Raw genomic sequence first — 26,798 nt, 5'->3', positions numbered from 1 at the left:
TGTTGTGTGACTGCTGGGAAGCAGGAGTGTTGATTCAGAAAAAAATCAGTGGAGAGACAACGCTGCAGCTGAATCCCTGCTGTTGCCTTCCTGCTGAGGCTCTGGCTGCTTGTGAGGGGTTAGTGGGCTGGTCCCATCCTAGAGTGGGGGGCCAGGCTAAGGGGTGACATCAATAGCTGGCCTGAGGCATCGCTGCTTTCTATTCACTGAACATTGGACTTTCTATTTGGCTGGCCGGAGGCTGCCTGAGACAATCTGCCATCCCCATCTTCATAGGCTTGGGGTAGCCCCCATTCCTTTCTTTAGAGCTAGTTTCAGGAGGCTCCTGAAACTTTGTGCTGTTGTATCCTGGAGTCATTGGTCAACGTTGTGATTAGATCCACTGCATTAATGCTCTGGTGGTGAGTCTCAGTTAATCTCTGGTTGCAGGCGCTGCCTGTGTTCTGCAAGTTCTGTGGATAAATAGGGGCGGAGGCACTAACTCAGCTGAAGGGTAAGGGGCAGCGAACTGTCGGCTCAGGGAGATGTTACACCAGTGTCCTACTCACTTGGCATTGTTAAAGAACCTGCTGATTTTCTTAAGAGCAAGGGTATTGGGCCAGGGATTAGCATTCTGGTCTCATTCCAGATTGGTGGGTTCTTCATTCCCTCCCCTAACGCTCTTCAGCAACCTGGCTGTGCATGGTTCAGCAGCTGCTGCAGTTCAGCCTGGTGGGGAGTGAAATAATCGCTGGCTAATTTTCAGGGTGTTTTGTGAGGCTCTCTTGATCCTTTGAGATGACAAGCGCTATATGAATGTCAGATCAGTGTCACTGGGCTAGCAGCAGGAAAGTGGAATGCTCTGTCAGCCACTGCTGGGCAGTGTTATAAAGTCTAGATAGGTGTCCATTAAGGACCATTCTCTCTGCATTTATGAACTACATACAGCTGAGTAAGCCACTCACTCTACAAAGGAGACAAGATCAATGTTTTTGCAGTGGGCTAAAAGATCGCTTTGAGTTATTGTTTGTAAAAATCTTCTACCAGCTTTCCAGTGACAGCAATAACCCTCTGGGATTTTCCTGTGTGGTACAAGAGCGAGAGTGAAGGTAACCTGCAGTGAAATAGACCAAGCTCCCAAATCCTATTTGATGTCTGTCGCTCCTGAATCAATCAGCTGATATACTGATGGCCCATGTGCAAAGCTTCTAGGCAAGATTCATTGCACTCTATTGAGCAGCAATGTGTAATTGATTAATTCTAGAGCTGCAAAGGGCAAGTCACACAAATGTGATGTGTATAGGCGGTGAACACAGTTGGGCAGAGCCGTCTGACCACTTTTCAGGGATGACATACACTGATCACAGTCAGTGTTCAAAATAGATACGATGATGCAATAAAAATTGGATTATGCAGCTGGGTGACTTGTGCCTCTGTTTCATCTCTTCCTTACTCATGCATCAGTAGCTGTCCCCACATCCCTGTTGCCATTTCTTCTTAGGCTAGCTGCTGTGGCTCGTTATTTGCTGCCCGCTTAAACGGGCTCTCTCACTTTGCTTCCCTGATAGATTCTTCCGGGGAGTCTTCTATGCTCTTCCTCCTACTCTGCTTGGTACATTGTTTAGATCCTGATTAAGTTCCTATTGGCTTTGGTGCTGGGCCCTTAGGACCAGACTTACAAAAGTATTTAGGTGCTGAAAGTAAATGGGAGTTGGCAGGGGCAGCTCTATGATTTTTGCCGCCCCAAGCACGGCAGTCAGGGAGCCTTCGGCGGCGTTTCTGCGGGAAGTCCGCTGGTCATACAGATTTGGTGGCGGTTCTGAGGGTCCCGCACCACTGAATTGCCGCTGAAACCACGCGATGGACCTCCCACAGAAACGCCACCAAAGGTTTCCTGACTGCTGCCCTCACAGCGACCAGCAGGACCCTCCTGCGGCTTGCCGCCCCAGGTACGTGTGTACTGCGTTGGTGCCGCCCCTGGGAGTGGGGTACCAAATTCAGGTATTTTCATAAGACCTGCTAGGCACCTATTTGTATTTCTAGGTGCCTAAATATCTTTGTCAATCTGGCCCTTAGAGCTCAGCTCTGGGTGATACTGATTTGGATCACAAAACATGAACCTGGATGTGGCTTTAGACACGTCTAACTGTGAAGGGCTGATATACACCACGGCTATCAGCAAGGATGGGACCTTCACGGCAAGACACCTCGACACCCTCTGATCTAAAGGAGAGGGTGTTAGGGCTGAGTAAATAGCAAGCTACTAGCATTGCTGGAGTCAGACACTAGCAGGAGACATGATCAGCCAGTGTATTGTACAGCCTCACTTTCGTTATCCTGATAATGCTGCGTAAACGTGATGGAAAGGGGCAGTTGTGAGCCACTGGAATGAACCAGTGTTGGGAGTCAAAGTATGGTTCTTATACCCAACTCTGACTCTGACCCTCTGTGTCTCCATTAACCTTGCTGGAAGATGGAGAATGATGATCACCCTTTATGCAACACGCTGTGAGGTCTCCAGCTGACAGTGTGAATGTTGGCACTCTGGGAAACGAACAGGATGAGTTCCCTCACTCAGCCCCACCCATGTGTCTGAGCTCTGACCTCTGACCTCCAGGTGCAATTTAGTAGTTCCATCACCACATTGCATTCAGTGTTGGGCCTGCCTGCAGAAACTGCCAGTCTTGATGCCAACCATGGTGTACAGACGTCAACAGGAATGGGACTGACAACCCCTCCCCCCACCCAACAGCAACACCTTTTGCTCACTCCTGACAAGAGCTGGATTTGAACCAGTGCCTGAGAGCTATTCGGGACAGCCAGGGTCAGGCTTTTGTTGGAAAAGATCAAGTTCTTGGTTTTCAGGTGCTGAAAAACTTTGTTTTCATAGAATCACAGAAATGTAGAGATGGAGGGTGCCCCTGTGAGGTCATCTAGGCCAACCCCCTGTGCTGAGGCAAGACCAAGAGGACCTAGACCACCCCGACAGCTGTGTGGTTGACCTCTGTTCTGCCCCTGAAAACCCCAATTTTTTCATCAAAAATGAATTTTCTTTAAATGTCTTCAGTGAAACACCCTTTTTTGGACCAAGAAACACTGACATTTTCAACCAGCTCCAGAGAGGCTCTAGAACGTCCTCTAACAATGACAGGAGCCAGCCAATCCCCTTGTTACTTGTTAATTTGGAATTTTTCTTTAGCCACAAGCTAAAACACAAAAAATTGAGGTCAGAGTTACCAAGTTAGACTGTGTTAGTATAACAAACAACACTGCAGCTCTGTCACCCTCTAGGGGATGTAACATGTAACATTTGAGTCACTTACAGCTCTCATGCTAACTAACCCTGTCGCTCAAACAGTAGAGGCATATGGTATGAGGGAGATCTCTGGTATGAACGGCACCTGTGACCCAGCCACTGGAGATTTTACATAGGCAGATGCTAGGTCAATTTGATCAGTTCCTCTGAGGTGGCACACAAATGGTGAGCATCATACCACTTTCCAGTTTCCTAGCTCGAACACTTATTACCTTCCACTATTTGACTGGAAGACAATGTCTGGAGTCCTGGCTAAGGAATTTGGACATACATGATGGAGTTGCTACCCACTCTAAATACATCAGGAAAGTTAGATTCCACCATCTAAAAACAAGCATGGTGTTTAGCCTTCAGGGAGTCTCAATTGCTATGATTCACAGTAGGTATCAAAAAGCAATGAGGAAGAACAGTGGGAGAAAGGGGAAATGGTCTCATGCTCGGTAGCAACCTGCCATGTGATCAGGAAGGGGCATTGCTGACAAATGACCCCAGGGAATCACACCCTAAACACATACATCCTTGGTGAACCAGAGCCCGCTTTCTTTTTACAGCCTGACACTTACAGAACTTTTCATGCCAATATAGCGTTGTTGGAGCAGAACATCAGAAGCAGGAAGCCTGCCACGTAATCAGTGGGTCCACTGAATGAGCAAAGTGTTAAATGAGCATTCACAGAAAACAGTGCCATTGCAGAGAAGCTAAATGAATTTTTTGTCACAGTCTTCACTGCAGAGGATGTGAGGGAAATTCCTATCCTTGAGCCATTCTTTTCAAGTGACAAATGTGAGGAACTGCCCTAGACTGAGAGGTCAGTAGAGGAGGTTTTGAAACAAATTGATAAATTAAACAGTAGTAAGTCACCAAGAGCAGATGGTATTCACCCAAGTATTCTGAAGGAACTCAAATATGAAATTGTAATATATGGTATGTAACCTATCGCTTAAATCAGCCTCTGTACCAGATGATTAGAGAATAGCTCATGTAATTCCGATTCCTAAAAAAAAGTCTCCAAGGCTAATCCTGGCAATTACAGGCTGGCAAACCTAACTTCAGTACCAGGCAAATTGGCTGAAACTATAGTAAAGAACAGAATGATCAACCACATAGCCAAACACGGTATGTTGGGGAAGAATAAACACAGCTTTTGTAAAGGGAAATCATGCCTCACCAATCTATTAGAATTGTTTGAGAGTATCATCAAACATGTGGACAAGGGTGATCCAGTCAGTACCGTGCCCCTGGACTTTCAGAAAGCCTTTGACAAGGTCCCCCACCAAAGGCTCTTAGACAAAGTAAGCAGTCATGGGATGAGAGGGAAGGTCTTCTCATGGATCATTAACTGGTAAAAGATAGGAAACAAAGGGTAGGACTAAATGGTCAGTTTTCACAGAATAGAAAAGTCCTCCAAATATCTATACTAGGACTAATGCTGTTCATAGATGAGCCGTAAAACAGGTAAGCAATGAGGTAGCAAAGTTGGCAGATGATACAAAATTACTCAAGATAGTTAAGTTCAAAGCTGATTGGGAAGTTACAAAGGAATCTGGGTGATTGGGCAACAAAATGGCAGATGAAATTCAATATTGATAAATGCAAAATAATGTATACTGGAAAACATAGTCCCAACTACACATACCAAGTGAAGAAGTATAAATGAACGTTTACCACTCAAGAATGATCTTGGCATCACTGTGGATAGTTCTCTGAAAACATCCACTCAATGTGCAGCAGCAGTCAAAAAAAGCTAGCAAAATGTTAGGAACCATTACAAAAGGGATAGACAATAAGACCGAAAATACCATAATACCACTATATAAACCCATTGTACGCCCACACCTAGAATACTGCATGCAGCTCTGATCGCCCCATCTCCAAAAAGATATAATAGAATTGGAAAAAAAGAGAAAGGCAAAAATGATTAGGGGTAGGAAACAGCTTCCATACAAGGAGAGCGAAAAAAAGACTGACTGTTCACCTTAGAAAAGAGATGGCTAAGGGGGGATTTGATAGAGGCTTATTCAATCATGAATGATGTTGAGCAAGTGAATAAGGAAGAATAGTTTACCTCTTCACTAAGCACAAAAACCAGGGCTCACCCAATCAAATTAATAAGCAACAGGTTTAAAAACAAACATAAGGAAGGACTTCTTCACACAATGCACAGTCAACTTGTGGAATTCATTGCCAGGGGATGTTGTGAAGGCCTAAAGTATAACTGGGCTCAAGAAAGAGTTAAATACTTTCATGGGGGATAGGTCCATCAATTGTTATTAGTCAAGATGGTCAGGGATGCAACCCCATGCTCTGGGAGTCCATAAATCTCTGACTGTCAGAAGCTGGATGACAAGATGGATCACTTGATCAATTGCCCTGTTTTGTTCATTCCCTCTGAAGCATCTGGCACCAGTCACTGATGGATACTGAGCTAGATGGACCATTGATCTGATCCAGTGTGGCCATTCATATGTCAATTGTCCGATGTCTGAATGTGCAGTATTGTTGTAGCCCTGCTTGCTGTGCTCTACGCGTCAGAGACAGCCCTCCAATTGGCTTCGATGATCTTTGGATCAGGCTTTAAAAGCAAAACAGGGACGGCAATAATAGAGAAAATAAATACTCAGGTATTGAGTATGAAACCAGAATGAAGAATGTTGCCACTTCTTAAACACAAGACTATCACCTTGAGGTCACCCATTCCAATCCGGCATAGCTCCATAGCAACCAAAATTTGTTACCAGTTGTTGGCTAGTTGGTGGCCTATCTGATATGAGTTGTTGGCCGAAAGGCTTGTCTACACCGTACACCAATGCACATGATGATTTCTAAAGTGCACCATGTTGCACACTAACTGGTCCACGTAGACCCCGCAGGTGTGCACTAAAAGTTATTTAGGGGCCTTAGTCCAGTTCTAAAACGGACAAGGGTCCAGAGCACCTGGTGCTAGGTTACTACAAATCATAAGAAAAATGGTTAAATACAAAAATAATTAAAATCACTCGTTTTTTGCACAGATGCAGGAGCCAGGTGTGGCATGCTGTACCTCAGAACACCACCCTGGATCCCCCATATTCACCGTCATACACTTAATATGTTTTGTACAAAGTGTGCCTTGTGAGGTATCATTCGAAGTCTTTAACGGTTGAACATTAGTACCCTGTTGGATTGTATGTGCTACTGCTGTATGGAAAGTTATGAAGGTTTATGTGTATGTTACTGAACTCCATAGTGAGGTTTGGCACACCCAAGACCAGCCTTTTAGGTACAACAATGGAGGAACTAGATGCTCTGATGGCCCATTAAAGGGAATCCATACTCCCAACGACCATCCCAGAAGGTTCCACAGACAGCACACACAGACAATGGAGAATCCTTGACCAATGGGGAAGAAATCAGAGTGAGAAAGTGACATCATGACTGGGCCTCACTCCCCCCCACAACTCAATATCTGGGAACACATCCGGAAGATAAAGACTTTGAACTGAGGATGGTGGTCCCAGGCTGGAGGAGAGTTCCAGCCTGTGTATTGAAGTTATGTGACCTGTTTATACCATCTGTCAGGGTGAGGCACTGCTTGATTCAAATCCTGTTTAGTTTAGAGAACTCGGACTACAAATTTACTTTTATTTCTTAGGTAACCAACACTGATCTCTATGCTTACTACTTACACTCACTTAAAAACTACCTTTCTGTAGTCAGTAAACGTGTTTTATATTTTAACCAAAGCAGTGGGTTTTGGTTGAAGTGCCTGGGAAACCTCAGCTCAGTTTACAAAGGCTAGTGTCAGGTTTCAGAGTGGCAGCGTGTTAGTCTGTATCAGCAAAAAAAACGAGGAGTCCTTGTGGCATCTTAGAGACTAACACATTTATTTGGGCATAAGCTTTCATGGACTAGAACCCACTTCACTGGATGCATGCAGTGGAAAATACAGTAGGAAAATATATGCACACACAGAGAACATGGAAAAATGGGGGTTGCCATTAGTCTCATTAGAATTGGTATGGCAACACTCATTTTTTCATGTGCTGTGTATCTATATATCTTCCTACTGTATATTCCACTGTATGCATCCGATGAAGTGGGTTTTAGCCCACAAAAGCTTATGCCCAAATAAATTTGTTAATCTCTAAGGTGCCACAAGTACTCCTGTTCTTTTTTCTAAAGGCTAGTGTGTGTCCTCTCCACATTGAGACTGGGTAATGAATGTACACTGGTCAGGCTTCTGACCAGGGCAAGGCAGCACAGCTCTGGGGTGCAAGGCTGGGGAATGCGGGGGGGGGGGGGAATTGACTGAGGCCTCTCTATTGTTAGTTTCATTAACTCCGCTGGGCATGTCCCTGCTTGTGGATATCTGTATAAGTGCAGTACCCGACAGAGGTTTGTTGCTTGCCAACAGCATCACAGTGTGCGAGGGAGCCCAGGTTGGGGGCACAGAGGACTCAGCGGTCCCACAGTTCAGGTTGCACCCCAGGAACCCCGTCACATCAGCCCAATTACTGAATGGGCGTGAAGGGAAATGAAGTACCTCCTCTCACTTCTAGAGGTGTGTTCCTTTATATCAGGCTAATGGTATATTAGCAGAGCACTGGAGGGGAAGCTTGCACTTCTACGACCTGTGTTATACCTGCTCCAGGGATAGACAAGTTTTCCAGCTCCAGGGCTGACAATCCAGCCAGACATTATTAGAAAATTATTTTTTAGAAATCCCATCAGCCACCCACAAAATCACCAGGCTATTTTACTGGTGGGAGGTGAGAGCAGCTCTCTCAGATGAGCAGAGTTTACCCTATTGAAATGAGTCCATCACACACATTTTTATTAAGAATATCTTTAAAGCATGACTTTCGGTTGTTTATGTGAAATCACTGCTTGGGTTTGAACGGAACAAAGCTGAAACTGTAGTCATTGTCACATTGATTTTTTTTTACAGCCAGATCCATTATATTGAATCACCCACGTGCCCCAAATCAAAATTCAAAAAGTGATATGGAATGTGCTCTTTGTACCAGGAGCAGAATGTGGTGACAGAATGATTGAGAGAGGCCATGTGGAGACAAAAGTATCTAAGGACCACTTTCTGCTCCTGGTTATACCAGTGAAAACCTAATAATTTCCCTAAGACTTTGATCCTGCAATCGGATGCATATGGGCAGACTCTTGTATCTGTGAATCCAGGATGTGAATCCACTCGCGTAAATGGGGATCTGTATGGAGCAAGAATTCAGCGCACAGCCCCGATGGTAAAAACTGGGGCCTGACTCTGGAAATAGACAGCAGCCACTGACTCTACGTCTCTGATTTCTTTTCGAATAAGTCATTTAATAAATTAAAAATGTTATTTTTTTGAGCCAGGTTCTGATGAATTTTTACATGTCAGGTTATGAACTTTACTCAAACATTTATTATCCTTGTTCCTTACTGGGAAAAAGCCATTTGTGGGAGCTGGAAGTTGTCCACCTGAAAGTATCACTCATCTACTCTACTTTGGCTTCTCCAGTTCCCACTACATCTTTGTATTTGTCCTGCCTCATCTCAAACCTGACAATCAAGCAACCTACCATGCAGTATTTATGTTCCACAATGAAAACACCGACTTTGAAAACATGGCAACCATCACGCTGTGTACAATGCACTAATTCTACACTGACAGGTCTTTGCAGCTACTGGCAATAGTGGTACAAAACTGGCAAGAAAATTTCAAAGCATGGAGTAAAATCTTCAGGAGCTGGATCTCTAATTTCCACTGTTTGTAGGAGGGAAGGAAGAGCAGTTCAATGAAGCTTCTCTGACCCTAAGAGGTTGCAGCTTTGCTTGGCCTGGATTGGGTGGGTTGGTTGGTTTTGGTTTTGGTTTTTGCATAGGGTTTTTTGACAATATCTGTGTTCCCCTCCTGTGGCTACAGAGATCATGATTTCATTCCACAGCCAGCAGGTGTAGGACAGTCTCTGCTTCAAAACAGTCCATGCTGTTTCTTCTCGTTCTGCTGCTTCCATCTGGGCATCTGGTAGAACTCATCCTTGGATTTCCCAAAGATATCGTGGAAGTCTGCATCAGATAGATAGTACTGCAGAGGAAAACAGCAGCAGAGAAAGAGTCACCCTCAGTTAGTGTCTTTTGTATAGGATGAAGTTTACACCCCTCTGCAGAATCCTAAGATTGAAGTGGTGCATAGTCCTTGTGGTGCCCTCCACAGTGCTACTAATGTGCACAGCGCCACACAAGGAGTGAAGTGTGACAAGGACACACTTCCTTACCCCACTGAGTTTACAGCCTAAAGACATGTGATGGGCTGAACAGAGTAGAATTATGATGTGCCCAGAAGTGCAAGGTGGAGCTAGCAATCTGGAATGTGCACACACTCCGGCTTTGTTACTGCTTTCTTATGCACAATGCACCTGTAACAGCCATTATGCAGGGTGGGCGAAATTCACCCTTTTGCAGAAGTCCATATAAGGCCTATGTGCACCACTTAGATCCTGACTGGCAGCTCAAATAGACTTAATTGGTGCCTAGATCTCATGATGGCCCTTTGCACAGAGCTGAATGTCCCCCATGGCTGAAATGCTCCTATTACAGTTTATTATTGTTGTTTTGTTTTGTTTTGTTTTTTAAATGGAAAATGGCCATTTTGTCAAAATAGAGATTTCTACGGGACAACATTTTGGGAGGGTTTTCAGGTCAAAGTTTTCAGTAAAACCAAAAACTTTTGCTCAACCAGCTGAAATTTCCCAGTTGCTGAAAACAAAAAAGGTTTCAAAAAGCTTTGATTTTCCGGTTTCCAATGGAAATCCAAAAAACTCTGTAGAAAACAAACAAGCGTTTTTGTTTGCATTGAAGTTTATCACAGGAGAGAAAACACTCTTATCCTGAATGGTTCCAGTGTGAACATTAGCACAACAGGTACAGTTGTGTGCTGCTTGTAGTGTGCTGCTAAAAGTTCGGCTGAAGATGAATACCCCTCTGTCAATTGCTAACAGACACACTGTCCCCAGATGATTAAAGCCTTGTGGAGCCTGGATCATGCAGGAATGGTCATATTTATCTGCCTTTGACTTTGGTATCTGTCAAAACATTAGGGCCAGAAGAAAAATTTTGAATGCAACCTTTGCCCAACTGAGAATGGGGTTTCATTACCATCTGTTTTCCACAGGAAAAGATCAGATTTGGCAGAATTTTCTGCTGCGGAAAATCTAAATGAAACATTTGATTTTGTTAACACAAAAACCAAAACTCTTCATTTCATTTGGGGTCAACCTTAATCTCTGCCATAGTGCCTCCTAGGAGTTGTAGTTCTGGGTCCCGGGTGCCCATGTCCCATATGGGCCTTGTACCCTGGCCGGACTATAGACGTACAAAAACCTTTTATTTCAGCTAACAGTGTCAAAATGAAACATTTCCATACTTCTGAATCAATGAGTTTTGGAAACGTTTCTTCTGAGGAAAGTTTCAATATTTCACCTTTTTGTCCCAATCTGGGATGAAAACAAGTATAGAAATATTAGAACTTCCTATGAGACGGAAAGTCCAGTTTTTAATCAGCGCTACGGGACAATCACCCTTGTGCTTAGTGTGACGAACACCCGAATTCTATTGTCTCTCCTTCCCACAGTTATCCAGTGCACTCCCTTAGCCTGAAGCAAAGTTTAATAAACCTAGAGAGCAATAGGTCTCACTTAGCCAATCATTTTGACTAAGTTCAATGTGCAACTGGAATTGCATCAACCCAATGCTTGGACAATTCCCTCACCTCTTTTTTAGCGGGATCCACGGCTTCTGGAAGTTCATCCACTGTCTTGTTGATCAGCACCTCTCTGGGATAGGCTCCATTTCCATTGGTCACTGCTGAAACTACCGAAGGGGCATTGTTGTTCTGATAGTTGCTACTGCTGTTGACGTTGCTGTTGGGGTGTGGTTTATATGCAGGTAAAGTTCTCTCCATTCTTGAACTAGCGTTTCTCTTGTTCAGATTGGCATTGTTAAGATCCTGCAGGGTACAGGAAAGTCTGTCAGTACAGTGACATTGGGCAGGTGCAATAGATCTTTGGATGACTTTGTGATTTCCTGGGATGTTTATTCCTGCCTGGGACAGGTGGGTCTTGTCTTAGTATGTGATAAGTTGGGTTAAAATATCAAAGGGGGGAGGGAGAGATCAGGACCCACTGTCCCATTGCTAAGGACCCTCAAGCTGTAGAGATAACTTGTAGCCCATAATATTACTCAACATAGCAGCTCCCCATCAATCATCAGACATGACGTCTTGGCATTAAAACCCAGATGCAACAGTGATTGTAAACTTTATAAATATCCAGTCAATACTGCTTACAGTACCCTGACTTTTCTACTAATGATGCCTTGGAAAAGGCCTGTGAGAGCCATAAAGGAAAAGGTCAGAAGTTTTCTAAATTGTCATGCTCATCTACTTCCTCTTCCCAAACTGCTGTCTCTCCCTGTGCGGTTCAAAACTGGCTGTCCAGTAGCTTCTCCCTGCCCTCCTTCTAAGAGTCACACTGATCCAATCAGGGGAAAGAAACAATACCATGTGACCAATCACAGCTAACCAATCCAGCTAAAATTTTTTGTTTTGCAATAGCACCTAGGAGCCCCAGTCACAGACCAGGACCCCATAGTGCTAGGTGCTGCACAAATATAGAACAAGACCATCCCTGTGGAATCCATACATTTATCATTGGTACTTGGCATCTCTTTGCCGTCATTAATAGCAGTGCATAATGCTGAGATTGCACTGCCAATACAAACTGCTCCACCAAAGATCCCTGCCCATTGTTTTTTTTGTTTTGTTTGGTTTTTTTTTTAAATATGTAACTTATATATTGGCTGTTCAGAAGGCCAAGCCATGCTGTCAGATGCCTTTGTGCAGTGGTGGTTGAAGCCCATGGGAGTTATTTGTAGTACAGAAGATGCAGATCATTATACCTATTTCACTGCGAGTTACACAAAGACACACAGGTCATACTTTGAGAACATACATAATCTAGACACTGTGGCTTCACATTTCCTGCTCTAACCAGTGCTTTACATTATAAAACCCCAATAAAAATAAATAATATAACAAATGGAAGAAAGGGGAAATTGATAGTAATGAGTACAAATGACATGTTGGAAACTGTAGAAAATTGATAAGGGAAGCAAAGGGACACTAGGAGAGATCTATGGCCAGCAGAGTGTGAAAGTAGAATGAATTATATTGTAAGAATAGAAAGGATTAAAGAAATGTTGTCTGTACCTTAAAGCAAAATTGTGGGAACGTTGCAACCAGGTGTCAGGAATACAGACATTAACGTAGAACAATTGCACCATTTAAGGGCAATTGGTGAGGTATTAGCCTTAGATCGATAACAGTTAGTAAGGAAATAGGATATACATGCTGTGCCCCAGGTGAATTTTACTGTTTTGCTTTCTTTGTCCCTTTGTCTAATTCCCACTCTTTTATCTGTATAAATAAGACTGTTTGGGCCTTGTATGGCCACTCACATATTCTGAATGTTATTGGCGGAGCGCTGCGCTAATAAACAGAGTTGTCTGACAAATTGTGAGTCCTGATTCTAACTTTGACAATTTGGAGGTTCCATCGAGATGGCAACCGTCTTCACTGGGGCTGTGTGATTCCTGACCATTTTTGTAGGACGGCAGCCGGCACCTGGGCACTTGGCCCAAGCAGTCCTCCACTAGAACGGAAAGGCGCACGACCACAGTGAAGTCTACGCCATCGAACCTGTTGGTTCCCACTCTGTTCTGGTAGGGATCCCGGGATCTGACATCAGGAATCTGGTCAGGTAATTATTTCTGTGTTTTGTCCGGACTGAGGACTGTCCTGTCTCTGTGTCTATCCGTCCTCCCTGTGGAGTGTTTGAGTTTGGGTGCCGTCTCCGTCCGGGGGATAGGCCGACCAAGGGGTTCCTGTCCCCGTGGTCTGAGTGAGTGAAATCTGCACAATCGCAGCCGCACCGCACCTTGGGTAAAACCCTTAGTGTGAAAGCAAGGGCGATTGAGGCAGTAGCCTGTGGGCTCCTTTTGTGTGTTGCACCGGGCATCGCTCTGATGAACCCAAATTTCCTTCTTGTGTGATTGGTGTGTAAAGTCCTCTTGTATGGGTAACCAGACGTCTAAGTTGGGGCAGTTCCTTAAAGGAACTCCGGCTCATTTTATGTATTTTAGAAGGGTCTGGACTCTTGTAAGTTTCGGGAAAAATGGTCTAGGCTAACTCAGGGAGATCCCAAAACTCAGTGGTCACTGTTAGGATCTTGGGATAAGGATTGAGTAGATGTCTTAAAAGACAGACTCGGCCAATCGGAAAAATTGGCAAAAGGAGAGGTCGATTGTTTCATGCAATGGTGGGAAGAGGCAAATCGTAGATGGACAGAATCGAAACTCGTCTCTCTCAAAGATTCAAATGATAAGTTAAAAGCTTTATTGGAAATCTCCTTTCCCACCACTAGACCGAGGGCTCCCCTTTACCCTGTTCTCCAAGCAGACCCCCCTTCATACTCCTATCTCCGGGTGGGAAAAGACAAAGAAAACCCCTTGCTAGATTCCGGGGACGAGGATGAAGAAGACGCATTAATTGGCCTGGCAGCCTTGCGTCGAATCAATAGACGGCCACCCACGCCCCCAGCTCAGGAACAACTGTTATCAGATCTCCCAGATCAGGAACAATTCCCAGAGATCTCCAGTTCAGACCCGTCCAGATCATCTGGTACTGCCGAGGCCCATTCCTCTGGACTCACTCTGCCTCGTAAAAGCTCGTGCTTGGGCCTTAAAAATATCCAGGCTCCCTTCCAAATCCTGCATATTGGGGGCCAGGACGGGGTCCCACTTGGAGCTATAAACCCTGGACTCACACTCAGCTACTTTCAATTGTAAAAGGCTTTCCAAAGCCCCGAGAAAATCCTACCAAATTTGCAGAGGAATTTTTGTTAGTGTGTGATATTTATGAACCCTCTGAGGCAGACCTCCTGCAGCTGTGCAAGCTACTTGTAACAGCCCCTAGTGAGCATGAAAAATGGCTCACAGCAGCAGATTGGCTCGCTGCTGACCGCCACTCTACTTTGCCAGACACTGGTCCTAATGCTGAATACCGAAAAAAGTGTAAGGAACGAGCTAAAAATCTATTTGAAGCCATCCCTCGGGTATGGACTCCTAAAGCCAACTGGACGGCCATAAATAGCTGTAAGCAACGACAGGGAGAAAACCCGGGCGACTATCGCACCCGGCTAACTGACATTTTTCTGCAACATTCTGGTATACAGCTACCAGATACAAATGGACAGGGCGCCCTGGCTAGTGCATTTGTTAATGGCCTCCTGCCTGCTGTTGGCAATCTGCTAAAACAAATAAGTGTTGGATGGGAGACCGAAACCATGGGCAAATTGCAAACAGTGGCAGAGCACTGCCAACGTACTTTAAAAGGAAAGGAAGAGCAATCAGCTCGGCAGTTAATGGCCTTGCAAATACAGCATTATTCAGGGCAGAGCAAACAGTACCAGGGACGGGGAAAATACCAGGGACAGGGACGTGGTCGTGGGAGGGGACAGGGAACTGGATTTTCGGGTTATGGGGATGTTTGTAATTACTGTAAACAGTCGGGACATTGGAAGAATGAGTGTCCAAGCCGGCCTGGTAACTCTGTGAACAACCAGTTAAACTCCCTGCCAGCACAGCCAGTCAGCCCCCAGCCTTACTTTGCCCCACAACGACGGGACACCAGGGAACCTCAGGAAATTTTAACCCCTTTACTACCTCTCACTCCCACGGGTGAGTGTGTGTTAACTATCAATGATGTTTCTCTCCCTTTCCTTGTTGATATGGGAGCTTCGCTCTCTGCAGTTCATACTATCGACCTGCCTGAGGTTCCCCACTCCGGAAAAAACGTGTCCACTGTGGGCATTACGGGAGTCCCAACTCCTTATCCTCTTTCAAAACCTCTACCGGTCCAGGTTGGTCCCCTTTCTGCGGATCATGCCTTCCTTCTCTCTGATTCCACTCCGGTAAACCTTTTGGGTCAGGATCTGTTATGAAAGCTTGGCTGCACCATATACTGTTCCTCAGATGGGGTCTATTTACAATTTCTCAGTCTTCCCTGAGTGATTCTGTAGCCTCCCTGCTATCTGAAACGTCCCTTTCTACTCTGGTCCCTTGTTGCCCACTGGTTCCGTCCCTTGAGCACCTAATTTCGCAGGTCCCATCCTCTCTGTGGCCAACCCATCTCTCTGAGGTGGGCCGCTTAAATACCGATCCTATCTGCATTACTGTTGACTCTTCCAAACCCCTGCCTCGCCTATCCCAGTACCCTTTAAACCCTGAGGCAGAGGCTGGCATTGCTCTGGTGATAACTGCCCTGCAGGAGCAAGGCATTATTGTTCCCTGTTCCAGTCCCTGTAACACGCCTATCCTCCCCGTTCGAAAAGCTGATGGCAAATCATGGCCATTTGTTCAGGACCTTCGAGCCATTAATCGTATTGTCATACCCGTTTTTCCTGTTGTCCCAAACCCAGCAATGATCCTGGCTTTTATCCCACCAGCTGCAACTCATTTTACTGTTGTTGATTTGTGTTCTGCTTTCTTTTCTGTTCTGGTTCACCCTGATTCCTAGTACCTCTTTGCCTTTTCCTACAGGGGACAGCAATATACATGGACCACGCTCCCTCAGGGGTATACGGAAAGTCCATCTTATTTCTCCCAGGCATTAGCCCGAGACCTAGCTGATCTTGTTTTCCCATCTGGGTCCACTCTAGTCCAATATGTAGATGATCTGCTCCTCAGTTCCCCCTCGTTATCTGCCTCAGAAATTGATTCTTTAGTGCTCCTTACTGCCCTAGCAAACAAAAATCACAAGGCTTCTCGCTCTAAACTACAGCTCTGTCAAACCTCTGTCACATACCTTGGTTTTCTCCTCTCCCAGGGTTCCCATACGCCTTTTCCCACCTGCGTCCAGGCTATCCTTAGCTTTCCCCAACCCTGCACTCCACGCCAGGTCCGAAAATTTTTGGGCATGGCTGGATTTTGCAGGCAATGGATTCCCCAATATGCCTCCCTTGCAAAACCTCTACAGGAACTCACTCGACTCTCTGTGCCTAATCCCATGCCATGGCCACCTGAAGCAGACTCTGCCTTTGTTTCTCTCAAACAAGGTTTGGCTTCTGCCCCTGCTTTAGGGCTGCCAGGCTATTCTAAGCCTTTTAACCTTTTCTGCCATGAACAATCTGGATGTGCACTTGGAGTTCTAACTCAGGTGCACGGAGGCAAGAACCGCCCAGTAGCTTATTTCTCTGCCACTTTGGACCCTGTGGCCCACGGTATGCCCCCCTGCCTGCGTGCTGCGGCTGCTGTAGCACGCCTACTCGAAACGTCTGAATCCCTTGTCCTTCGCTCCCCCCTTACTCTCATGGTCCCTCACTCTGTAGAAACTCTGCTGTTACAATGCAATACAAGCCACCTCTCCTCCGCTCGCCTTACCAGGTATGAACTTCTACTGCTGTGGGCCTCATATCACTATAAAGCACTGTTCTTAGTTAAATTCTGCCACTCCTCTTCCCTTGTCTAATGAAGGTGATCCTCACAACTGCCTTGCCACTGTCTCTACTATCACTGTCCCGTGCTCTGACCTTTCTGATGTCCCTCTCCTGAACTCTGACCTTGTTTTATTTACTGATGGTTCCTGTTTCCCAGACAACCAAGGTCGTCTCCTTGCAAGATATGCTGTAGTGTCACTCTCTGAAACCCTAGAAACTGCGCCTTTACCTTCTGTAACCTCAGCACAAGTTGCTGAAATAGTTGCCCTCACTTGTGCCTGCTTTTTGGCGGAGGGACGCTCCGCCACCATTTACACTGACTCCCGCTATGCTTTTGGGGTTGTACATGACTTTGGTACCCTCTGGCAAGCTCGGGTTTCCTTACATCTGCCGGTAACCCTATTAAGAATGGCCCCTATATCGCTGCTCTCCTGTATGCAGTTTTACTTCCCTCTGCCCTGGCTATTGTTAAGTGCCCTGGCCACTCGATGGCAGACACTGATGTTGCTAAGGGTAACGCATTTGCTGATGCCTCTGCTAAACATGCTGCTGCTATAGAACCTTCCCCAGATGCATTTCTAGGTTCCCTCTCTCTTTCTATACCACCGCTGTCCCTCACTGACCTCACCTTGCTCCAGGACTCTGCCCCAGAAACTGAAAAAGACTCCTGGGTTGCCCAGGGTTGCTCTCTACATCCTGATTCCCTTTGGTGTTCGCCCACTGGTGCCTTTGTAGCCCCCTTTTCATTCTACCCATCGCTGGCCGCCCTGCTACACGGTGTTTCGCATGTCGGAAAGGAGGGGATGGTCTCTGCTCTAACTAAGGCGGGATGGTGGGCTCCCCATTTCAGCTCTTCTGCAGCCAGCCACTGTGCCGCCTGCACCACTTGCCAAAGCCACAATATTGGTAAACCTGTAAAAGTGGCTCAGGGATTCCGGGGCTTGCCCCAAGCACCCTTCTTGCATTGGCAACTTGATTTTGTACAAATGCCTAAGTGTCAACGATATGAATTTATTTTGGTTATGGTATGTTTATTTTCTGGTTGGACTGAAGCCTTTCCTTGTCGCAAGGCTGACTCACTGTCCGTTGCTAAATGTTTGTTAAACCATATTATGCCTGCCAAGGGAATTCCTGCCACTCTGTCCAGTGACAGGGGCACACACTTTACCGGACAAATTGTCCAACAACTGGATCGTATATTACATGTCACACACCTGCTGCACTGTCCCTATCACCCACAAAGTGCCAGTGCTGTGGAAAGGCAAAATGGTGTATTTAAGAATAAACTTGCTAAGATTTGTGACTCCACAGGGTTAAGCTGGCAAGCAGCTTTACCACTAGCCCTTATGGAAATGTGATCCACTCCATCCCAAAGGCATAAACTGAGTCCTTTTGAAATCGTTATGGGATGCCCTATGCGAACTGTGGCTACCATTACTCCAGTCCCAGACTTGAACTTGACTCACAGTACGCTCCTTCAATATTGCAAGAGATTAATGCAAGCTGTAAGTCACTTCCATTCACAGGTTCGAGCCACCTGGCCGACGGAACCCACCTCTGACGCCTGCCACAACCTTGAACCAGGTGACTGGGTCTACGTACGGCACCATCATCGAAGACACGCCTTGGAACCTTGATGGAAGGGTCCTCATCAGGTACTACTTACTACCCAGACAGCTGTTAAACTATCTGGCATCGCAGTGTGGATACATGCTTCACAGTGTAAAAAGACACCCTCCCCGGCGAACCAATCAACACCTCAGAACTGCGCAGTCAGTTTTGACTCCAGAAGAAGATGTAGAGGAACAGCCTGCAATACCTTACAATCTACGCTCTCACAAGGGTTGCCAGAAGCAGACGACGACCTAAAGCAAGGCCCAAGAAGCAGCAGTAGTGAGCCTAGCGCCTGCTGCCTGGTGGATGTAAAACCATGACTGCGGTTCCCTCAGTTGAGTTTGTCAGAACCAGAAGGGCCCTGCCTTCAACATGCACCTCTGGTGGCACCTGTTCCTCGGCTGCTGGTGTCTTAAGGTCTGGGGAGCCCACAATGACAGTAAGTGTGGATAGCTCAGACCCTTAATATTTCCAAATGCTGGGTCTGCAGCCACATCCCAGCCCACTCTCAAGCTGGTGTTCCTGTCCTGGCTATCCCACTGAATTCCCCAGACCTTACTGGAGGACCTGGTCCATTTAACAAAACATGGAACAGCAATGACACTTGGGAAGCAGTGGGAATAAATGTATCTTAATGGATAAGTGTGGTGGAGGGAAAAAGTCATTGGTGTTGGGTGTGTAATGGGACAGGACTGGATCTGGGAAAAAGCCATTGCCTTCAGCATATTGTGGCCAATGGTGTATGGGATTATTCAAACAAAACTAAAGAGTGGCGAGCTGGGTATGGGGATATGAATTTTTTCTCAGCCTGGGATCAAACATAAAAATCAATCTCATGTTCCCCCTACAGTAATCTTAGTAAAAATAATACAATCTTCCAATGCCATACAAACACTACTACTCCTTATGTGCCCTTTAGAGGATATTACTCCTCATTTTCAGATACCCATATAACAAATGGATGCAATCGATCCTTCCTGGCCTTAATAGGCCATCATTGGGTTTGTGGAACCAAAGCTTATACTGTATTACCAGCTAACTGGTCAGGTATCTGTTATCCCGCCCAACTCTTCCCACAATTCCAGGTACTAGAGTCCCTCCCACGACAATGCCTCCGTAATTTCAGGAGAAAAAGAAGGGACTTACTAGATGCCCAATGGTATATACATAACATAAGCCCCTTAACTTGGGAAGAGGCCATTGGCACCTCCTTTATCCCACTTGGGGGAGTAATACACCACACAAAAAGATTCCTAAGGTTACAAGAAGTGGTTGAAATAATGGCAAATGAAATCGGAGAAAGTTTAAAAACCCTGGCCAAAGAAACAGGGGTGATCAGACAGGTGGCCCTCCAAAACCATCAAGCATTAGACATAGTGCTGGCGGCCAAAGGAGGGACCTGTGCTCTCATTGGGAAATAATGTTATGTGTTTATACCTGACAATACCAATGAGGTAATAGATCGCGCTAGCCACTTAGAACAAATCGCATATCTTCCTCATGAAGAGCTGAGTTCTTTATAGAAGTGGCTAAGTATCCTGTTCAATTTCTCTAGCATAGGAAACTGGTTGTTTCAGGGAGCCCTAACTATCCTGTTTGGAATCTTAGTGATTTCTGTATGCTTTCAGTTAATCTCCTGTTGTATCCAGAATTGTGTCACCCAGATGACTGCCCCAAAACAGAGTGCTAATATGATGATATTGAATATCACCGATGAACAAAGAGATAAGGAACGGTTAATTTGTGGAACCCAGTAAGGGTTGGTCATGGCGTACGCCTGACCAAAAGGAGGGATTGTGAAAGTAGAATGAATTATATGGTAAGAATAGAAAGGATTAAAGAAATGTTGTCTGTACCTTTAAGCAAAATTGTTGGAATGTTGCAACCAAGTGTCAGGAATACAGACACTAACATAGAACAATTGCACTGTTTAAGGGCAATTGGTGAAGTATTAGCCTTAGATCGATAACAGTTAGTAAGGAAATAGGATATGCATGCTGTGCCCCAGATGAATTTTACTGTTTTGCTTTCTTTGTCCCTTTGTCTAATTCCCACTCTTTTATTTGTATAAATAGACTGTTTGGGCCTTGCATGGCCACTCATATATTCTGAATGTTATTGGCGGAGCGCTGCGCTAACAAACAGAGTGGTCTGACAAACTGTGAATCCTGATTCTAACTTTGATAATTGTTAAGGTCAATAAGAAGTTTTAAAAAATATATTAAGAACAAAAAGAATCCTGACAATGATACAGGTCCATTACAAGATGGAAATGGCACAATCATCACTAATAATTCAAAAAAGGCAGAAGTGTTCAAAATATTTCAGTTCTGTATTTGGGAGGGGGGGAAGATTATATACTCCCATCATATGATGATGATAACACACTTTCCATTCCGCTATATCTCTGGAGAATGTTAGACAAAAACTACTACAGGTAGACATTTTTTAAATCGGCAGGTCCGAATAACTTGCATCCAAGAATTTAAAAACAGCTAGCCAAGGAGCTCACTGGACCATTAATGCTGATTTTCAATAACCCGTAGAGTACTAGGGGAGTGCAGGAAGATTGGAAGAATGCTAATAATGAGCCAATGTTTGAAAATGGTAAAGAGGATGACCTGGGTAAGCTGCAGCCTGATTTCGATCTCAGGCAAGATAATGGAGCAGCTGATGCATATAATTCTTAATAAAGAATTAAAGGAGGGTCATGCAATTAATACTAATCAACATGGATATCTTTTTTGATCAGATTACATTTGTTTGATAATGGTAACAGTGTTGACATAATAGACTTCTACAAGGCGTTTGAGTTGGTACTGCATGACATTTTGCTTAAAAGCTAGAACAATATGAAATTAACGTGACACACATTAAATGGATTAAAATCTGACTAAGTGATAGGTCTCAAAATGTAACTGTAAATGGGGAATTGTCATTACACGGTTGTTTGTCCAGTGGGGTCTCGCAGGGATCGGTTCTTGGCCCTATGCTATTTAACACTTTTATCAATGACCTGCAAGAAAACATAAAATTATCACTAATAATGTTTGCAGATGACACAAAAATTGGGGGACTGGTAAATAATGAAGAGTACAAGTCACTGATTCAGAACAATGCAGATCGTTTGGTAAACTGGGTGCAAGCAAACAGTATGTGTTTTAATATGGCTAAATGTCAGGTGACCGGATGTCCTGATAAAATCGGGACCGTCCCGATATTTAGGTGTTTGTCCCGATATTTTGCTTTGCCAGGCACTTGGCTTTTTTTTTTTTTTTAAACTCTGCTGGCAGCACTTGGCTTCCCCCCCTCTCGCCTGTGGACCCCCTCCTCCTCCGCCTCCCCCCCCTCAGGTGTGCTCTGATATTTTCTTCTTCTCATCTGGTCACCCTAGCTAAATGTAAATGTATACATCTAGGAACAATGACGGTAGGTCGGACTTATAAGATGGGGGACTATCGATGACTGAAAAAGATTCAGGGATCTGAACATGAACATGTGAACATGAACTCCCATTGTGACTCTGTGGCCAAAGAATCTATTGTGATCCAGGGATATATAAATTAGGGAACCCTGAGTATGAGTAGAGAGGTTATTTTACCTCTGTATTTGGCACTGGTGCAATCGCTTCTGGAATACTGTGTCCAGTTCTGGGGCCCACAATTCAAGAAGGATGTTGATAAGTAGGACACAGTTCAGAGAAGAGCCGTGAGAATGATTAAAGGATAGAAAACCTGTCTTATAGTGACTGACTCAAAGAGTTCAATCTATTTAGCCTAACAAAGAGAAGTTTAAGGGGTGACTTGATTACAGTCTATAGCTACCTATGTGGGGAACAAACATTTAATAATGAGCTCTTCAGTCTAGCAGAGAAAGGTCTAACTCGATCCAATGGCTGAAAGTTGAAGCTCGACAAATTCAGACTGGAAACAAGGTGTAAATTTTCATGGTAAGAGTAATTAACCATGGAAACAATTTACCAAGGCTCGTGGTGGATTCTCCATCGCTGACAATTTTTAAATCAAGATAGGATGTTTTTCTAAAAGATCTGCTCTAGAAATTATTTTGGGGGAAGTTCTCCGGCTTGTGTTACACAGAAGGTCAGACTAGATGATCACATTCTGGCCTTGGCATCTATGACTCTCTTGTTTACCAACAGCAACTGGTTCTTTTTACTCAGGTAATAGAAACAAGCTTTTAGCCACAGTAGCACAGGTAAAATCTAGATGTTCCAGCTACAAGTTCGGTGTCCACTCACCACTGCAATCTCTGATATAGCAGACACATCTCCTAAGCTATTCTTCATCTCCTCGTAGGACTTGCCATCCTAAAGGTAAAGGGAGTTATAAGAATCAGACTCAGCGAAAAGGTCACTTTTATTTCAGTGAACAAGTTCAAACTGCAGTTAAACCTTCTCCTGCTCCTCAAACCAGCATCTAGTCAATACCACATGAGTTGGGATGCAGAATCCCAGGAACTGCGGCTGCAAGACGGGAGCCATGTGCAGCTTTGAGAGCTGCATCAGTCACTGAGTGACTTAAGAGCTCAGGCTGCATCATTGGGTGCATTAGTATGGAGGGAAAGGCATGGTTCTTGTGCAGAATGCACTTTATACCCTGTGCTATGGCCTCCACTTATCTTCTGCCTATCTGTCAGGGAATGGGTGGGATCTGGGAACCAACACAGTGGCACAGGTCCTTGCACTGCCTCTGAGGGTCCTCTGGGACCTGCTAGTTTTTGGATCCTAATCCCCTGCCCCTTTTGCAAGGGTGGGCAAATCCCACCCCCATTGGAGAGAATTTGTAGTAATCCCCCTCAGTGCAGAATTGCAGCAATTCCCCATCCCCTGGAGAGGAGTAACCAGTGTAGGGGAACCACATGGCTCTGAAAGCCATAGGGATGCCAACTCTCATGACATCTGGTGTTTTCCTTAAAGCCCCAGCTCTTGGAGTCATGGGATTATGTGAGAATCTCAGCTGTTATTTAAAAAAACAAAGTTTTCAGCCTTTGTGGTTGCCAGGAAAAGCTTGAAAATATATGATCCCTAAAGACTCCAACACCAGAAAGCAAATAAAAAGAACTCAAGATTTATTACTTCTTACAATCTTATGATTTTTAAGCCAATCTCATGATTTTGAATGCTTGGGTTTAGCTGAAGTTCTTTGTAGTTTTCCCCGATTTCACTTACCAATATCTCTTCAACACTACTCAATTTCAATTGCTATTTCTACTCCATTCATGCGCACTCTAGGGCCATCAGGTGGCTGGAGTCTGGCTTCACAGCACTGGAGGGCAGTGTTTCAGCAAGATTGTGTTCAATTAATTAAAAAACCGAAACAATCTGATTTTATGAAAACTTAACACGACAACAGACAATCCTCTGAACAATCTAGATGTTGGGCCTAAATGGTTTGTCTTTAATGAGAGCTAGGTAAGCTTAAAATCCGAGTTTTGAGATTTGGGGGTTTGATTAAAATATTCATGTTTTCAAATATATATATATATATATATATTTTTTTTTTTTGAAAATATGAATATATATAAAAATAAATAAATGTATTTCCCCCACAAAATTTGCATTTAATTGAAAAGCAATTTATTGAAGCAACTGTTTCACGTAGTTCTATTTGTGATGCACCCCAAATGACGTTCTCACTAGATTTTGTGCTACCCACAGTAGAGAATATGTAGACCTCTACCTACTGATACTTCTATGCAATACACACACACACACGCACATACACAGATTTCTCAGTAACTTACGCTCCACTTATATGGATCCCAAGCACTGAACCAGCCTGTGAAGGTGAGTGGTTCATAGCCTTGCTTCACCATTATTATTGGTGTTGCTAAATCTCTTCCAGCTGGATGGGTCTTCAGATAGTCTTTGGCTGAGGAAACAGCCTCATTTTTTTCATATGTATTGGAGGTTTTGCCAATCCAAAGGAAAATCTACAGTGGGAGAAGGCAGAAGACAAGTGAATGGTAGGAACCACTGGAGATCTGGATGGTTAGGCTTCCTCCCTATTGATAACTGGGATAACTGGATATCAGAGCAAGGCACATGACTGGGGCAAAGCACAACAAACCCACTTTGTTGGTAGTTCGCTGCACCGGTCAAATTATTTCCTGGAACCAAATTATATATTAAATGATGGTCTGGCAGATGTTCTGAGAAGGATGTGTTGCTCCATATAAGCGGGTACCATATAATACTGGCCACAGCAGCAAGTGGGTTCCCAGGTGGCACTGCTCAGGGCTAGAAAACATGCAATGGGCTCATTCGTCAGTCACAAAAGATGCCTTTAGTCACTCTAGAGATGGGGCTAAACCAAAAACGAAGAAACCAGCCTCCTCAGGACATCATGTTCTGACTGGAATGGCTGGTTCTGAAACTGTCCTTGTGACTTTGATTCTGGATTGATTCCGAAGTCAGACGGGGCCTGTTTTCCCGCTCTCTACACAGCAGTAAGAATATGAGGAAACCACACAGGATTCCAAACGACTACACTGTTTAACTATGTGCAGACACACAAGGTCGAACTACCTGTGTACACTGCGGCTCTGGCAGGGTTCTGTTGTCTACAACTATAGAAGACTAGGAGGCTGCACTAGAAGGATACTGTCTAATTCCTACATACCACATCCGACTTGGTTCTGAAACAGCCGACAGCCCAGGCGAGCAGCACTCTAGTGGTATGTCTACAATGCAGCTGGAGCGTGCATCCCAGTCTGAGTTGACAGACTCACTCTAGGTCCTCTTGAGCTAATAGACTAAAAACAGCAGTGTGGACGATGCGGCAAGGCTAGCCACTCAAGTCCAAGCCCGCCCAGCCCCCTGGACCAAGCTCAGGTGGCCAGCCCAAACCACCAGCCGTGCGTCAATGTCCACACTGCTATTTTTCTCTCGCTAGCTTGTACAGAATTAATGTGAGTCTCATAGGCTTTAAGGTCAGACGGGACTGTCACACTCACCTAGACTGACCTCCTGCATATGGCAGGCCCCAGAACCACATGCCCACACGTGTAATACATCCAGAACCTCTGGCTGAGTTACTGAAGTCCTCAAATCCTGGCTGAAGACTTCAGGTTACAGAGAATTCACCATTTACACAAGTTTAAACCTGCAAGTGCACCATGACCCACGCTGCAGAGGAAGGCAAAACTCCTCCAGGGTCTCTGCCAATTTGACCCGGCTGAAAATTCCTTCCCAACCCCAAATATGCCCATCAGTTAGACTCTGAGCATGTGGGCAAGACCCACCAGCCAGCCACTGCGGAAAGAATTCTCCGTAGTAAATCAGAGCCCTCCCCATCTAGTGTCCCATCACTGGTCGCTGGAGATGCTTGCTGCCAGCAGTCAGAGATTGGCTACATGCCCTTGTAGGCAGTCTCACATCCTACCATCCCCTCCATAAACTTACCAAGCTCAGTCTTACCCCCACTGCTCCCCTTGTAAGGCTGTTGCAGAACTTCATTCCTCTGATGGTTGGAAACCTTCATCTCATTTCAAGCCTAAACTTGTTGATGCCCACTTGAGTCTACCTGCTCCCATCCCAGCAGCAGTGGAGACATCCCCTAATGTCCAATGCAGTCAAATCCAAATCCTCATGCTGGTCTGGCCTAGAACTCAAACCGAATCTGGAGCCAGAGCTGAGTGCTGAGTTTTCAGTCCAACTCTACTCCCTTCTGTCCCCTAAAATTTGGGGCAGGCTTTGATCACTGAATGTAGCACATGGAAGAGGATTTGGGGGTGGGGCTAGCGCATCAGTGACACTGAATGCTTAGCAGTGTGACAAAGAGAACATGTCCCTTTACATGTGTTGGCAAAGCCATATCCTAAATGCTTTGGCTATGGGGCACCAGAACCATCATCCAGCCTCGCTGTGAATAGCTGCTTGTATATGCTCACTGCAATCCCACAATAGGCAGAGGATTCTCAGAATTGCAACGTAATTCCCTCCTTCCTGGCAGGGCACCTAGGAAGCTGCAAGAGCAACATCTCGCCAAACCATCAAAGCCTGAGTTCAGTGGAGCTGACACACACTGCTTAGAGTGAGAGGTCAGACTAGATAGTCGAGTGAACCCTTCTGGCCTTAAAATCTACTGGATTTTAGTAGAGGCTTTGCCACTGATCTCAAGGAATTTGGGAGCTGAGCTCCCTCAGGCCCCTTTGAAAATCCCAGGCATGGTGCCTGTTTCTTATCTGCCAAATGGGTCTAACACTGTAATTTCTCTTCAGGGCAGCGTTGTCTAGTGGCTAGAGCACTGCCCTGGGACTCAGGAGATCTGGGCTGTATTCCCAGCCTGCTGGATGACTTTGGGCAAGTCACTTTGCCTCTCAGTGCCTCAGTTTTCCCATCT

At 45.1% G+C, this 26,798-nt stretch overlaps 1 protein-coding gene across 1 annotated transcript in view; it reads right to left on the bottom strand.

The window, feature by feature from the left end:
* Nucleotides 1-8,107: 8,107 nt before the first annotated feature.
* The window catches only part of VILL (villin like), a 59,307-nt gene continuing 40,616 nt past the window's right edge, over nucleotides 8,108-26,798 (bottom strand). The window contains exons 17-20 of the mRNA XM_030549980.1: nucleotides 24,199-24,387; nucleotides 22,694-22,762; nucleotides 11,040-11,276; nucleotides 8,108-9,356 (exon numbers count right to left, since the gene is read on the bottom strand). Coding sequence (XP_030405840.1) covers nucleotides 9,243-9,356; nucleotides 11,040-11,276; nucleotides 22,694-22,762; nucleotides 24,199-24,387 — 609 coding nt within the window. The 3' untranslated portion in view covers nucleotides 8,108-9,242. The remainder of the gene's footprint in view (nucleotides 9,357-11,039; nucleotides 11,277-22,693; nucleotides 22,763-24,198; nucleotides 24,388-26,798) is intronic.

Source organism: Gopherus evgoodei, chromosome 2 (assembly GCF_007399415.2).
Source record: "Gopherus evgoodei ecotype Sinaloan lineage chromosome 2, rGopEvg1_v1.p, whole genome shotgun sequence".
Lineage (NCBI taxonomy): Eukaryota > Metazoa > Chordata > Testudines > Testudinidae > Gopherus > Gopherus evgoodei.
The sequence above is the reverse complement of the archived record's forward strand: the minus strand, read 5'-3'. Positions and strand labels throughout refer to the sequence as shown.